This window comes from Oenanthe melanoleuca, chromosome 11 (assembly GCF_029582105.1).
Source record: "Oenanthe melanoleuca isolate GR-GAL-2019-014 chromosome 11, OMel1.0, whole genome shotgun sequence".
Classification (NCBI taxonomy): Eukaryota; Metazoa; Chordata; class Aves; order Passeriformes; family Muscicapidae; genus Oenanthe; species Oenanthe melanoleuca.
Genome location: NC_079345.1, coordinates 17,714,435 through 17,731,256, shown reverse-complemented (window position 1 = coordinate 17,731,256; position 16,822 = coordinate 17,714,435). Strand labels below are relative to the sequence as shown.

At 50.8% G+C, this 16,822-nt stretch overlaps 1 protein-coding gene across 1 annotated transcript; it reads left to right on the top strand.

Moving 5' to 3' along the window:
* The first annotated feature begins 2,752 nt into the window (after positions 1-2,752).
* Positions 2,753-4,768, top strand: CEBPA (CCAAT enhancer binding protein alpha). The gene has a single exon (XM_056500797.1). The coding sequence runs from the start codon at positions 2,941-2,943 to the stop codon at positions 3,916-3,918; it is 978 nt and encodes a 325-aa protein (XP_056356772.1). The 5' UTR covers positions 2,753-2,940; the 3' UTR covers positions 3,919-4,768.
* The last annotated feature ends 12,054 nt before the right edge of the window (positions 4,769-16,822 follow it).

The window sequence follows — 16,822 nt, the reverse complement described above, 5'->3', positions numbered from 1 at the left end:
TTCTTAACTTAGATAAAAGTGGTCTATGTGAAAAAAAATACAAAACAAAACTGAGCAAACCAGTCCTTAAATTGTGGGGACTTGTTCGTTAATTACAGTAATTAGGAATGGAATCTGATCCTAAACGTTCTGATTTACTTTATTATTTTTTTTAATATGCAGTTAGGCCTTAATTTCAGAATGATTATAAAATGTGAGTGTTTAAAGACTAGAGAGGCGTAGGTATTGTTATTAAATCACAAACTTAGTGATACACTTCTGCTTACACTTTTTTAGTTATCCTTCTGCTGTTTCATGCAGCAGTGACTTTTTATTTTAAATGTTCACGGCCTATTCCTGTTTCTGCTGACTTCAGAGTCAGAAAAGGCCTCTTGAAAGCTCTGAGCATAAACTGCTGACCAGTTTTTATTCTAGATGATATTTCTCCCAGCAGGCAATAAGTCCAGCTCTGTGTTTGTCCTGTTTCTGGAAACGGGTTCACTTGAGTAGAACAAGCTGGATTTGGACAGTTGGGTGCAGTCAGGGACATTTTACTCTCCACTCTGAAACACCTAAAACTCACTCTTGTCACAGACTTGAGGCTTGTCCTCTGTACTAGTACTCTGTTCAGAGTTCTTGTGAGTGTTTTTGTGCTTATCCAGTGCTGCAGCTCCCAGTGGGAGCAGCCCTGTGAGGCACTGCTATGGCATTAAAACCAAGACATGTCATTTTAGAAAATACTGACTGCATGTAAAAACAATTTAGGATTGATTTTTTTCAATTGATAGTGAAAAGTATACTCTGTTATCTGTAAATTAATGTTTCCCTGCTGTAATTACAGAATCCATTCTCCTGAGAAGACACTGGAGTGTGCCAACTGACTCTGCTGGCCTTGCTCATGAAACGAAAGTTCACACCTGCATTGTGTGAAACAGAAACATGGGGGTTTGGTGCATTGTCATTTTTGCTTCCCGTTGAATCCTTTGACAGTGATTTTTAAGTGTAAGAAATCTGTCAAACTCTTTCTGAGGAATTTACTGTCACAAGTTTCTGTTTTACTAAAACACTCAGAACTAAGACTTGCATTTTTTTCCCTCTCTCTCCAGACATCACTGATTAATTTTCCCTGCAGGTCTTTCTGTAGCAATTTTAAGCCCACACCTACTCCAGTGAGCTTGGCTTGTCCTTTCAAAGGGACCTTCAGGACCAGGGGAGCCAAATGCCCATGAGCTGCCCAAGGTGCCCCTGGGTGCTGTGCAAGTCGGGATAGACACATCTGTTCTGCCTACTGCGAGTGATGAGAGCCAGAGGAGTCCTGTGCATCCTCCCCCGCCCGACTGGAGCTGGACACGGATGCTCCTGGGGAGGCGGTGGCTGGGACACGCAGCTCCTCTCCAGTCCCGCGCTTGCGGGAACACTGATGGCCTTCAAAGCCCGCAGAAAACGGGGGCTGGGAAGCTGCTGCCGGGGCCGGGCAACACCGTGTGCAGTACAGGGATACCCGGGCACGGCAGCGCTGCGCGGGGTTCCGGGCCCCGCTGCGCCCGCCGTCATCCGCGTCAGGGCCGGGCACTGATCGCTGAGTGCGCGTTTGGGGAAATCCGGCATTAAATTTACCCGCTCGGTTCGTGCGGGGAGCGAAGCGGCCCGAGGTGACCCGGCTCGGGCCGTTCCGCGCAGACGGGGCAGCTCCTCCGGGCTGGGGACCCGCGGTACCCGGCGGACACGGGCAGCGGAGCCGGGAGCGCCCGCGGCCACGGAGCGCTGCGCCCGGGGCCATCCCGGACAGTCCCACCGGGGCCATCCCGGACAGGTCTCACCGGGGCCATCCCGGACAGTCCCACCGGGGCCATCCCGGACAGGTCCCACCGGGGCCATCCCGGACGGGTCCCACGGGGCCATCCCGGACAGTCCCACCGGGGCCATCCCGGACAGTCTCACCGGGGCCATCCCGGACAGGTCCCACGGGGCCATCCCGGACAGTCCCACCGGGGCCATCCCGGACAGTCTCACCGGGGCCATCCCGGACAGGTCCCACGGGGCCATCCCGGACAGTCCCACCGGGGCCATCCCGGACAGGTCTCACCGGGGCCATCCCGGACAGGTCTCACCGGGGCCATCCCGGACAGACCTCACCGGGGCCATCCCGGACAGGTCCTGGCGGCGCTCGGGGGCAACTTCGCGGGTCCTGCTGTGACCGGGCGAGCCCCCCGGTGAAGCCGGGCCGCGGTGGAACGCGGCGCGGGCGGCCTCGGGCGGCTGTTCCGAGCCCGACGGCTACAGGGCCGGCAGGTAACCACTGCCAGGGAGGCAGCGCCTCGGGTCCCAATCCCGACCGGGCGAGTATTCCCGACTGGCCAAATATTTGCAAGTGTGCGCGGATGGTGAACTTTGAGACTGTCTGCGCAGCGCGGCCGGGGCTGTCGGCGGAAATGAAGCGGCCGCGTTCGGCCGCTCTGCCCCGCCGAGCGGCCCCGGCAGCGCGGGCGCAAACTCCCCGCGCCGCTCCCCCGGGCCTCGTATCAGCGCGGAGCTTCCTCGGCCGCAGCCCGCCGGGCTCGGGGCGGCGGCGGGACAGGGGGAAGGGGCCCGAGGAGCGCGGGGCGCGCTGCCCGCGGTGCGGCGGCTCCCGGGGGCGGCGGCAGGTCGGCCGTGCCCGGCTGGGGCACTGGGACCCGGCTGCGGGCGGTCAAAGGTTCCCAGCAGGAGGTTGGACACTAGAGGGCGATCCCCGGCCCTGCTGCGGGCTGTATATATACGGCAGCAGGACCGCGGCAGCCCACTAGCAACAGGGCAGGCAGCGAGCGCGGCGGGGCTGGGCCGGGGGACGGGCTCCGGGAGCACCGAGCCGTGCCGTGCAGCACCGTGCCGCGAGATTGTTAGAGCCGCCGCCGCCGCCGTCCCGTTCGAAACCTGGATTGCAGGAGCCCTTCACCATGCCCGGCAGACTGTAGTTGCTTCATGGAGCAAGCCAATTTCTACGAGGTCGATTCCCGGCCCCCGATGAGCAGCGGCCAGCACCACCAGCTCCAGACTCCCCTGCCCGGCAGCACCTACAGCTACAGAGAGGCTCCCTCGGCGGCGGCACCTGCTGCGGGCGGCGCGGAGCTCGGCGACATCTGCGAGAACGAGAACTCCATCGACATCAGCGCCTACATCGACCCAGCCGCCTTCAACGACGAGTTCCTGGCCGACCTCTTCCAGCACAGCAAGCAGCAGGAGAAAGCCAAGGCCATCCTGGCCGGGGATTTCGACTTCCACACCATGCACGGGGCGGGAGCCGCCGCCTCGGCGCCGGGGCACCAGCCGCAGCACCACCAGCAGCCGCTCTTCGGCTGCGTGGCCGGCTACATGGACGGCAAGCTGGACCCCCTCTACGAGCGCATCGCCGCGCCGGGCTTGCGGCCGCTGGTGATCAAGCAGGAGCCCCGCGAGGAGGAGGAGGTGAAGTCGGCGGCCCTGTCGGCCCTCTATCCCCATCACGCCCCGCAGCAGCACCCGTCCCACCTCCAGTACCAGATCGCCCACTGCGCCCAGACCACCATGCACCTCCAGCCCGGGCAGCCCACGCCGCCCCCCACGCCCGTGCCCAGCCCGCACCACCCGCACCACCCGCACCCTCCCGGCGGCCTGCCCGCCGCGGGCACCCTCAAGATGATGCCCTCGGACCACCGGAGCAAATCCAAAAAGACAGTGGACAAGAACAGCAACGAGTACCGGGTGCGCCGGGAGCGCAACAACATCGCGGTGCGCAAGAGCCGGGACAAGGCCAAGCAGCGCAACGTAGAGACGCAGCAGAAGGTGCTGGAGCTCACCACCGACAACGAGCGGCTGCGCAAGCGGGTGGAGCAGCTCACCCGCGAGCTGGAGACTCTGCGGGGCATCTTCAGGCAGCTGCCCGAGAGCTCGCTGGTGAAGGCCATGGGCAGCTGCGCCTAGCGCCGCTCGGGACCGGCCGGGCTGCCCTGCCCGCACAGATACTCTGTACCGGCGAGCGCGGTGTGCCGGGGGGAGGGACTGGGGGGTTGTTTTGGTTTTGTTTCGTTTCGTTTGTTTTTTATCAATCCACGACCTATACAAGAAGCCAGGCAGCTCTAGTATTAAAAGGTTTGTGCCTTAGAGATGACACACGAGTAAGCTGAAAACATGGTGGGTTTTCTAAGGAGAAAGGCAAGGGGAAGAAAGAATTAAAAGACCACGTGTCTACACAGGGTAAATAACAGTAATAATAATAATAATGATAATAATAATAACAACAGTAATAAAGCACACATAGCAACCCAGATGTGCCTTAAAAGCTGGCTGCAGGAGCTCTGGGGCTTACTATGCCCTCCAGCCTTGCAGGGTGCGAGGAGAGGGAGTGAGGGACGTGCAAGCTTGAGGGCTGGGGTGTCCTGCCAGACCCCTTCAGCTGGCCTGCAGCGCAGCAGGCAGGAGCGGCTCGGCGAAATCAGCAGCGAGAAGAGGACTTGAGGCTGAGAGATGTGCAGCACTGGTCGCCCTTTAGGAGCACTGAGGTGTGGGGCAGCCTCCAGACTGCTGCCAGGACTGTCGCAGCCTGGCTGGGCTGCCGCTGCCGAGCCCTGGCCCCTGCCTTGGCTGGGAGAGGGGCAAGGGGCCAGAACGGCTGCAGGACCGATGGACAGCCTGGACTGATGGAACAGCAGCTTGCAAGAGTGTGGTGAGCTCTCTCCTTTGAAAGAAAGAGCAGCAGTGTCTTGTACTGTATGTCACGACGTGGCGAAGCACAAATGAATAAATACCTATTGATGCGGGTATTTACTATGAACTTTCAGTGTATTTTGCTTTATTCCAGAACATTTAGCTCTTCTCCAAGTCTCTGTCGGCCCAAACTGTGCCTCATGTAATGTGAAAGCCGTTCCGTGTACACTATACTTTATTGCCTTACTTAGATCTTTGCCATCACACAACTTTCTTATCTGGTGACAGAGACTATGCCCTTGTGCTGCAACGTTATTTTATTATTTGTATGGGTGGGTGAGCGTGAGTGTGTGTTGCCTTCCTCACATTGTCCTGTACTGGCTGCTGCCTCCCGACCCCAAGGCAGGAGTGCCTGGAACATGGGCTGTGGGGCTGCAGGATACCTGTGGTGGGGCAAGGAGGCTTGTCCCCGGTGCTGCTGCACCTTTGGACTCTGGAGCTTCTCCCAGAGTGAGAGGAAAATAAACAAACAAACAGGCCCCCTGGGCATTCTGGTAGCCATGCAGAACATTTCTTCCTTGTGTCGTAGCTGCATAACAATTTGTCTAACTGAAGTAAGTCTTGACAAGAGAGAACAAGGTGGATGGAACTGTTTGAAAGCATGACAGTGAGAGCATAGTGCTGGCAGCGTGTGTATGTGTGTGCAGTGTGTGTGTATGGTATGTATACATGTATGTATATGCACACACATTGATGGGGCTTTTTTTTTTTAATTTGGGAGGGGGGGAACTGCATATAAAATTTGTCAGAAGTCCTGGTTACCTTCATAAATAAACAGCATATATTCTACCATAACCATCCGCCTCTCTGCTTGTTTCCAGTCCTCCTCCTGTAGCAGGAGTGCAAAAGCTCTCCTCTTCCTCCAGACCAGCATCCAGCTCTCCACTGATTTCTGCACATCCCTGCCAGGGCTGGTGACTGAAACGCGTTAATGGAGTGCAGCTCCCCGATTTTCGCCCCAGAGAAATAAGTACACGGTTGCCTTTAAGAGAAGGGCAATTTCCTAAACGCTTGCGGTGGCAGATGTGTGCCCGTGAGTCACCCCTCGCTTCACCCTTCACCCCGCCGGGGGCCTGGGGCGGGCAGCGGGGACGGGCGGCCGGGAGGGAGGGGGAGGACACGGGGACACCGGGCAGCGGCGGGGCTCGGCGGGGCAGGCCCGGGGCCTGGCGGGGCTCGGCGGGACCTTCCCGGCCGGGCGAGCGCTCCCCGCCCCGGGGAGTTTCGCTCCAGCGGGATTGGGGCTGGAAGCACCGCCCCGGGCCCCTCGGTGCCGGCGGGGCAGGCACGGGGCAGGCGGGGCTCGGCCGCGGGCCATGGCGGGAGGTGGGGCGGTGGGGGCGGGAAGGGGCAGCAGCCGTGAGGGGGAGGCGGCTCTGCCCGGCCCGGCCCGGCCCGGCGAGGAGCTGCCCCGTGGGGGCGGCCGGCCTGAGGTGAAATCGCTGCCGGCGTGTGGCGCAGTGCCTGTGAGGGGTCAGCGGGGTCTCGGCGCGCCGCCCGCCCGCCCGCCCGCCCGCCCTTCTCTGCGGCTGGACTGGGGCTGCGCCTCAGCCGTGTGAGGGAAGCTGCCCCGGGCCCGGCCCTTCTGCAGCCCTGTGCTGACCTTTCCCGGGGAGGGGAACCCACCCGTGAGCGCTCACCGCTCCATGGTGTGCCCATCGCCCATCGCCCTCACTGCTCCGTGCTGAGCCCACCGCCCATCGCCCTCACTGCTCCATGGTGTGCCCATCGCCCATCGCCCTCACCGCTCCGTGCTGAGCCCACCGCCCATCACCCTCACTGCACCATGGTGTGCCCATCGCCCATCGCCCTCACCGCTCCGTGCTGAGCCCATGGCCCTCACTGCTCCATGGTGTGCCCATCGCCCATCGCCCTCACCGCTCCGTGCTGAGCCCACCGCCCATCACCCTCACTGCACCATGGTGTGCCCATCGCCCTCACCGCTCTGTGCTGAGCCCATCGCCCATCACCCTCACTGCTCCATGGTGTGCCCATCGCACATCGCCCTCACTGCTCTATGGTGTGCCCATCGCCCATCGCCCTCACTGCTCCGTGCTGTGTCCATGGCCCTCACTGCTCGGTGCTGTGCCCATCGCCCTCACTGCCCCGTGCTGTGCCCATCGCCCTCACTGCTCCATGGTGTGCCCATCGCCTATCGCCCATCGCCCTCACTGCTCGGTGCTGTGCCCATCGCCCTCACTGCTCCGTGCTGTGCCCATGGCCCTCACTGCTCCGTGCTGTGCCCGTGGCCCTCACTGCTCCGTGCTGTGCCCATCGCCCATCGCCCTCACCGCTCCATGGTGTGCCCATGGCCCTCACTGCTCTGAGCTGTGCCCATCGCCCATCGCCCTCACTGCTTCATGGTGTGCCCATGGCCCTCACTGCTCCATGCGGTGCCCGTGGCCCTCACGCTGTGTGTGTCCAGCGTGGCACTCCACAGCAGAAATGAAACACCCCAGAGAGAGAGTTGGATCCACAGGTGTGTGTGCGATCCGGCCGTGCGCGGCCCTGCGGGACTCTGGGCGCCTCAGCCGGGCACAGGTGCAGCCCCAGCCCTGCGAGAGACGGGGCAGCTCCGAGCGGCTCCGGGTCCGGGAGGGAAGGGAAGGGAAGGGAAGGGAAGGGAAGGGAAGGGAAGGGAAGGGAAGGGAAGGGAAGGGAAGGGAAGGGAAGGGAAGGGAAGGGAAGGGAAGGGAAGGGAAGGGAAGGCTGCTCTTCAAAAATCCAGTGAGGATGAGTCTGCAGGCACTCGCTGCTTGGGGTGGTGAAAGATGGATGCAAATCGGGATCAAGGATTTCACTTTTCAGTTAAATGTAAGTTGCAGGGTCCAGAGCTAGTAATTTTCCAAGGAGAGAGTTAAGATCTAGTGGTGTTGGGCAAAAATAATGACTTTTACTTGTGCTTCCTTCCTTCCCCTGCCCTGCAGAGCTCTACAGCCGTCGGGTAGGATGTGCCTTACTGAGTAATGCTGTCCAACGTGTAAAGTGGGGAAATGCTGTTATCATTTGAGCAAAGATTATTGCAGGGTATATGTGGGAGGGACTGTAATCTAGTGGTTAGAGCATGGGAATACAGTCCTGGTTGTTTGAGTTACGTTCTGAACTGTGACTCACCGTGTGTGTGTGTTTGGTTTCAGCAAATCATTTATGGCCTCACAAAGCAGATTTTTCCATTAATTTAAATGAACTTTAGATTAAACTAGTCTTCAGTGACAGAAGAATCAGCCATTCTGTGATTCGAAAGTAAGATCACCTGTCTACCACATAGGTGTTTCAATAGTTATATAAACACAGAATGCCCTGGAAGAGTACGAAGGGTAAATTATTGATATCATAAAAGTGTTTAGAGACACTGCCTTAAACACAGTGCCAAAGTGAGCAGCATTCTCTAATCCTAACCCTAACTGTAGGCTGAGCCCTCGACAAGGCCCTCAGCCATGGCTCAGACTAAGCAGTTCTCACAGCACAGAGCTTTTTGCAGTCTCAACATGCTCCTTGTGGACTGCCTTTTGCCTTGGCAGCCCCTTCCCAGCCCTTCCCAGCTGCAGAGCTGCATTTTCCCTTCCTTTCCAACCAAACCCTTACCCTTGCACACAGCTGAGCCTTCAGAAAGTCCCTAAGTCATTGTCCAGGTGAAAAGAGTTCTGAAAGCAGCACGTCCAGGATGTGTGCCTTAGCAGCAGGGTCAAAGCCTGCAACCCTGCAGTGCTCCAGTCTCACATGTGACCTGTTTCACTGGCATTTAGGCATGTGCTGCACAAGCTGGATGGTGGGAAGGATTTTATACACTGTCCACTCCAAATATCACAGGACAGGTGGGGCTGGAAGCCTCAGGTGTGGGGGTTTGGACAGGTGTGGAGCAGCTCACTCCTGTGAGCACAGCTGGCAGTCTGTGCAGGGGAGGGCAGGCAGCCTGTGCTGTGCTCTGTGCTGTGCTCTGCTGTGCTCTGTGCTGTGCTCTGCTCTTCTTCTCTGTGCTGTGCTGTGCTCTGTGCTGTGCTCTGCTTTGCTGTGCTCTTCTTTTCTGTGCTGTGCTCTTCTGAGCAGGGACTGTCCTTGCATTGGCACTTGCACTCACCCCCCTGCACACAGGCACCCTGCACCAACACTGCCTGACGGGGGCTTGATCAGCTCCAGCTCTGGGAGGTTGCTGTGGGTGAATGTCCTCAGCAGCATTTATCTTCGTGACTTCTGGGTGGTTTTTTGGTTTTCCCACTGAGCTTGTTCCTTTTGTTGGCAGCACTGCTGCAATGCTGCCAAGCCTCTGCCCGTCCTGCTGCACCAGTGGGACTATGCAGTCCTTCCTTCTCCAGCCCTGCCCCTCAGCAGTCCCAGACAGGGGGCTGGGGACACGGAGGGGGTGAGGCAGGGGGCTGGGCACTGACTGAGGCTGAGCAAGCAATCACATGTTGAGGATGAAGGGAGTAGTTGTCTTCTAGCACTGTGTACAGAGTTGAGAGATTGCTCATGGCCATGGCAAAGTCCTGCAGCGGGTTGGGGGTGGTGGAGGAATGCCATGATTTCTCAGTCTTCTATTTTTTATTGCTGTGACAAGAGAATTGACCCTGGGGAGCTTTCCTCATCTACCCACTTCAGGAGTTGGGAGGAAAGGAACAAATTTCTACACTGAAGTGGGGCAGTGAGAGATGCTTTGCTGGTAAGAGAAGGCAGGTGTTTTGTGCTTACTGATTTGGATTTATTGATTGAATTGGCTTTGACCCAATTCAGTGGTGAAAAGAATGGCAAATGTCTGAGTAAAGGGTGGAGAAACAGACCCACTGCCCTCTCTTGGGTAAAAAGTAAAAAATGGGGTGAAAAATTAAATTTTATACATTGACATCTCTGTTTTTGGGTGTGTCTTTCTTCCCCTGTAATGAAATACATGTTCATACACATGAAATTGCATACAAACACCACACAAGTACCAGTGCTACAGTGTGGTTTGCTATGTCATATATAAAATGCATACTGCACTTTAAAGCCAAGACTTAGTAATAATAAGCATATCACAAGAAACTTCACAAGAACCAGAAAGTCTGTTCAGATATTCCTTCCAGTCTGTATTATATTATTATTATTATTTGATGGTACTGTTATTCAGTTATGGGTTCAAAGAGAGAAAATCATTCTATATCTTAAAGAGTTTATATCTTTGGTGGAAAATCAGCTAAGCTGATTGAACACCTGTATGTCCAGATTAACCCAGTCAGATACTTTTATGTCCTTTCCATTATTAGGTTGCTCCTCAGGTTACCCCTGGTGGGGTGAAGGTGGGATGTTTACACTACCTTTGCTGCCAAGTACTTTGCTAGAGACTTCCACAAACTCCCTCTCTGTGCAGGAGGAATGGGCTGATGCCTTCAGGACTGCATGGGTATACCTGTTTAATTGGAAGGGAATCCTCACAAAGGGAATCTGATTCATTTACTCTCAGTAAGTGCAATTTTCTTAGTTTAACACCATCCTATTTTACTGCAGTATTGCATCTTGCCTCTGAAATTAATAGTCAACCACAGAGAAAGACAGGTCTGGCAGAATGGAAGTTAGGCATTATATTATCCCATGAGTCACATACGTGCAGAGAACCAAACAAGTGTCAGCCAATGGCTTGGAGCCCAAAATATGTCAAAGAGGAGATGAGTATCTTCATTTGTATTCAGCAGATAGAAGGCTTGTTGCCCTTCCCTTTAGACAGGTTGGAGTTCTGCCATTGACTTCAGTGGGAACAAGATTGGGCTCATGTGATGGAAGCTGGCTCTCGTTACCTGCACTCACTATTTTCTGTGTGGCAGGGCAACTTACATTTTAACAACAGTTCTTAGTCAACAGAGAGATTCAAGACCTCCCCTAGTTTTAGGCATGACTTTATTAGTTTGATGATTTCCACAAAACATGAGAATGCTCAGTAGAAGGCAGCAATGAATGATTTTCTAAGAGCGGCTTCACTGACAAGAGAGGAATTAGCACAGAACTTTTTCTGAGAGGGGTTTTGTGATTTTAATTGTTTACATTTAAAATAAAGAGCCACATTTAGGGATTAACCCCACTTTAGACATTCAAACCACTTTGGCAAAATAATTTTGAAGTCAGGGAAAACCGTGGCAGAATAGATGCCTCAGATGTTTCAGAACTTTCTTGAATACTGTGGAAATTTTGAGTCTCAGTTTTCTCACTCTATCTGGCTGTAGACTTGCCTCAAGAACCAAACGAATCTTGAGCTGCTATTCCACATTGGATGCACCATATGATTTATATTCCAGTCCCTGAGGGAGGAGAGACTATGTGAATATCAGTAAGTGCACACAAACCAGCAACTGAGATCAGGGCTGAATGCCAGATCTGCTGTGGTCACTAAGTGCCACATATTCTAGCTCTTATACACAAGCTTCTAATAATTTTTGTCATATAAATTTTCCTTTCTTATATTGTTGTTTATACATTAGAGTCTAATTTGCTGTGATGGAACCACGTTCAGTTTGGTGGACTGGGAATGTATCTTCCCTAATTTTTTAAAAGTTATGTTCACATTTTTATTGGTATGTCAGTTCAGTTAAAATGCTGATGACAAGAGTCAGGCTGAAATAAATGTTGTTGATTCATAATTGTGCAAATTAGCATTTAGACTTCTCATAATCTAATATAAAATTTAAAAGGCTATGTGCCACTGCTGTTTGTTTCATTCCAGTCAGCAACCCTCCTGTGTTTACTGGAACTCATGTTAAATATCAAAAGAATGGGATTGCCAGAGTTTTCATACCAAGCATTTCTTGACCTGTCTTATTATTTCTTACAGAATTGGCTTATTCAAATTGTTTCTGGGGGTGACTGGAATAAAACTGGGATTTGACTCCCTAGACTGCAGTTTTAGTTAGTAACACTGTGTATTTGGTTTGCTAAGTGAGGAATGGATGTAACAACTCTATTGGCAACATTTATTTGAAAAAGTCAGTCTATGATTTCCACAGGACATCATCAAGTTCTGATTTGAAGTGCACATGTAGGCAATGTAAATAAATAAAGCTCTAGGAATACTGCTTTCTGTTTGCATTGGGAGTAATAACATTTACAGATAGCACATGGAGAATTCTGAATTGATAAAAGCAGTCTGAAGTGGCCTTTGCTAAGGCAAGTTCCAAGTGGCTATTTCATGAGACCCAAAGCAATATCTAGGTCATATTATAATATGTGAAGAATGTCATTAATGTTTTTAATTTATCTCATGTAATATATTATGTAATGGGATTACCAAGTGCTTTAGGAAATGTGATTATTTAGCTATCAGTAAAATAACTCATTTTTATTAGCTAATTTGTGATTAGCTTAGAATTTTAAACAGCAGCAGATATTTCTTGACATGACTGATGTTCATCATCAGTAGCTGGATGTATTCTTCAGTGTTACACCAGTGGCCTGAATTATCACTGCAAGAGCTCATGAGCAGCCAGCTGAGAGAGTTTTCATGTATTAATTTAGTAGAATGAAATTTGCTTTTTCCCTTTCAGTAGCTGATAGAAGAAGATTTTAAGTAATGAAAATATTTTGGGGCTCAGGTGGACAGTACGTATATTTGTATTTTGTGCCCATAACAGAGCAATGATTTTTAGAGGCTTGCATACTTAAATGCAAGATGCCAGTGTGGAATACAGGTATCTTTGATTTTGCTGGGCATTCCTGGAGGAGGCTTCCTGGAAGCACATGGAGTTGTGTCTGCCTTTCCTTTTGGGGTATGCTGTTAAGAGAAAGGGCTGCCTGAGGAAACAGGGCTGAGCACAGAGACTTTCACATGAGCCTAGCAGTGCTGTCCCCAGTGCTGCTGGACCTGTCAGACACACAGGAATGAGGAGCAGGCTTCCCTTCACCAGCATGGTGCCACAGCACCACAGTGCTACATTACAGGCCAGTGATGGGCACCCAGCAGCCAGCAGAAGCATGAACATCACTGGAGATAAGAAGAGATGTATTAAAAAGAAAATGTGATACTGAGGGAAGGTTGGAAAAGAGAGGAGAAAAAAGGCTGTAGTTAAGATGTGGGGCTATTTAGAGTTAAATTCTGCCAAAATGGCAAAATTAGCATTGAGTTTAACTGGACTGGGAGCAAATGTTCAAGGACAAAAATACAGGAAAAGGAGAAAAAGGACCAGAGAGAGAGAGAGAGAAAATGGACATCTGCTCATGGAGGGCCTGTCACTTGAAATGTTATCCAGCCAAAGCCTGGGTATGTTTGTGTACTTGGTGATGGCAGGTGGGGTGTAGGCATGCTAAGCCTACTTTATTTTTTTATCTTTCATGCTATATAACATACTCTGTTTATTTAGAAAAATATATTGTTGCCCCAGACAGAGTCATTTCCTGTGAAAAGCAGAGTGCTCTTGCTGGAGGACTGCTGGATATTGTGAAATGTGAGAAGAACAAGAAAAGTTGCAGAAAATTTTTGAAAATATATGGGAATCCTTCCCTCCATTTCTTTCATCAGCAAGAGTCCCATCCATAATTCCAATGTGATGGTAGAGCAGAGTAGGGTAATTCAAGTTTGGAGTATTTTCACATCCTGAGCATTGCTTTATGATGGATTTATATGGATTATATCCTCCTAGTAGAGGAGGAAACACATGGCTGTTTTTTCCTCCAGACATTAAACACATCAGACTGGCTAGAAGCTATCACATTAGCACATAACTCAAAACTGGGAAATAGGCTTTTATGGAAGGTTTATCACTAAAAGTGGGCTTGTTGTTACAGGGCTTAAAATGCAAAGGTCCCCTGTGATATTGCCATTTTGGCAAACCTGTCCCACAAGCCACTGTGAGTCCATCCCAATGACAGCATTTGCATGGCTGTGTGTGTATGGTGCAGCTAATTAATTGTATTGTTGTTGCAGTTCATATGAAAATTATTCTTGCAGGCTGAAAACCTGGCACATTGTCACATGTACAAATTGAGCTGTTGTTTACATCTGTGTAAGCTTTTCTGATTTGTACACACAAAAACAAAAATAAAAAAAAAATTAAAATGCAGGTCAAAAGATCAAAATATTTTCAAGCCATGTTTTATTTTCTGGGGATCAAAATGTATAGGCTGTACTAGAGTTCTTTCTAAAATAAGCCTTATATATTTCATGGGTGACTGCATTAGTAGAGCCTATAATCTGTTGGCAGTTATTACTTATAGACCTTTGTAATTTCAGTAATTTTATGTAGCAATAAATGGCTCATAGGCAGCTCCCTCTTCTTTACCAAAGTAATAATGCTGACTAGAATCAGGGGGAGAGGAGAGGAGAGGAGAGGAGAGGAGAGGAGAGGAGAGGAGAGGAGAGGAGAGGAGAGGAGAGGAGAGGAGAGGAGAGGAGAGGAGAGGAGAGGAGAGGAGAGGAGAGGAGAGGAGAGGAGAGGAGAGGAGAGGAGAGGAGAGGAGAGGAGAGGAGAGGAGAGGAGAGGAGAGGAGAGGAGAGGAGAGGAGAGGAGAGGAGAGGAGAGGAGAGGAGAGGAGAGGAGAGGAGAGGAGAAAAAAGATAAAATAAGAGAATGATAAATGAGATTTTTTTTCAAAGTTTTTGTCTCATTCCTCTAGCTTAGTGCACTTGAGCTAGGTTTTGAAATTTTGTCTATGTTCATGATTTTTAATAAAAAAGGAATTTTTTTTCTAAGGCCAGGAAGACATGATTTGCCTTGAGAACTGTGATCATAAATTGGTGATGTTACTGAATATCACCTGGCATAGCAAGGCAGAGCTGATGTCTGTGAGTCAGTGCAGAGGTGCCTGCATTGCTGCACGTGCCCAGGGAGTCCCCAGGAGAACCAGTGTTCATTCAGCCTGTGTGCCTGCATGGAAAGATTCACCTGAAAGCCCAGTATTTCCAAGGCAGAGGATGGGGAAGTGTGCCAGACACCATCTAGGGCTATAGGAGAGAGTAACAAGCCCAGACTACCTTAACTGTGAAAGAGTGACTCAGCTGTTTCTTCAAAGTTTTGAGTTTCAGCAGAATATTTTCCCACTATGCTAACAGCTCTTCCACCCACGTATTGCATATGTGGCTTTGTGCCACAGAGATATTTTTAGGATTATGAAGCCTAGTGTAAAATTATAAAGTTAGCTGTGAAAAAAAGCTGCCTTCTGGACCTTAAAATGTATAAATTGTTTGGAGGGAGTAGGCATGCCTTTGAAAAACCCAGGAATTGCAGGAGGTATATTCCCATCTCTCATTTATCTGGTTTTATTTATTCACCAGAACCTAGTCAATTATGTTTGCAGACAACTTGTATCAACAGAAATAGAATTACTGAAAAATCACCCCAAAGTTATGGCATTGTTTTTATCATGGGGCATAGTCATTCACATACTTGGTATATACTGGTCTATTTTTGGTCCTGTAATTGTATGGCATTCCCAAACTGTCATGCAGGGAAAATAAGAGACATACAAAGGGAATTAAGCCTAATAAAATAGAAAAAAGGTTTCTTAATCTGTCAAGTGTATTGCAATATTGAATGAATTACTGCACTCAGCTGAAGATGAAATTGGATGGAGTGTGCTTGTAATATTATTCCAGCACATTGAACCATTACATGCAAATCCATCCAGTCTGCTTTGAGCAAGTCATTTGTGAGTTCTTTATGCAAGACTGCAACTCTTGCTGCCACTCTGTGACTGCTGCATGAATCAGGCATGGGAGGGCAAATTGAGGAGGAGGACAGTTAGGCACTGGGGTTATGCTTGGTCATTTATGTCTTCAAGCAACATAGCTGTGGAATCCAAAGTTTTGCTCTATTGTCACAAATGTTTTTTCATGCCAGAAATGCTGATACAGCAGCAAAAGCCTCTATCAAGGGCCTCACCACATCATGGGACTGGAGAAGAAAAAGAGCAGAAATGCAGGGGAAGTCATGCTGGTGACCAGTAACCACCAGCCAGTGGCTGATCATGTTGTAAAGCAGGCAGGGCTATGGCTTCTGTTGGCTCTGTGTCAACTGAAGGAGCAGTAATTCATCTGTGATGTCTGCAGAACTCCTCAGTTTTCTATGGTGTTTGTATTTTGGGGTTTGGGGCTGTGTTTTCTTTTGGTCCTTTATGAAGTTGCTTCCAAAGAAAAGCTATAATACAAAATGACAGCATGTATTAGGCATAAAAGCATCACTGTCCTCGGGGAGTTGTCGGAAAAGACAACACAGAACCACTGGCACCCCATCCACTGTCAGAAGTGCCCACTGGCATGTCAACAAATCTCTGAGATCACTGCTGGACACATCTAAGAGAACCAAAAGGACAAGCAGGAAGACACAGCCAGGGAAATGCTCACCCTTTGTTTCACCCTCAGGTTGCAAACAGATGAGAAAACACATCCTCCCAACGCCTTGCACTGGATGCTGATCATATTTGTCCTGTGTCACAGCAGGGCAACTTGGTTTCACACAGTAGTGTTCAGAGGAAGGGGAACAGTCCTGCTCCATAGCTGGACCCAGGCTTGGCATAGTTTATCTCTCTAGGCTGAGGTTGGAGATTTGTGAGGCTGAAATGAGTGAGACTCAGTGGGTGTGCCATGGGAACCAAAGCAAGCAGGAGGTTTGCAGGAGGCTTGCATGGATCTCCGTAGGGTTGGAGCTCACAAGTTTCCTGTCGTACTAAAAAAAAAGCCCAAAAAAATCAAACCAGTGTCTCTGGAAAAAAAATCTGTCTGTGTCTTGAGGCAAATGTAGGCACCTTAAACCAGCACCTGATTCACCAGCAATAGTTACCTTCAAGGCATTTCAGCTGGCAGACACTGGTTCCAGGTGCTCTAGGCCATAAGGGCTGTTTTCAGTTTCATCTACATTTAAAGTGGCCCCTTATTCCAGACTGCTGAGTTCTGACATTCCTGAGCTGTCATGGTAATAGGGTTGTGCAGTCTTACTGGCTAGAGTTTTCCACTCCAAGTGCCATAAGTTAGGTTCCTAAATCCAGATTCAGGTTCCTTAATTACTGACAAATCCCATGTGAGACAGTGGGAATTGGTCGTGGTCTTGGACACCAAGCCAGGCCATTAGGTGCATCAACAGAGTCTGGCTGCAGGCATGCAGGCTGTCAGATGTGGGCCATCACAGGAATGGGTGAGCCCAGACTGAAAACAGGTATCCCAAAGGTCAGAGAG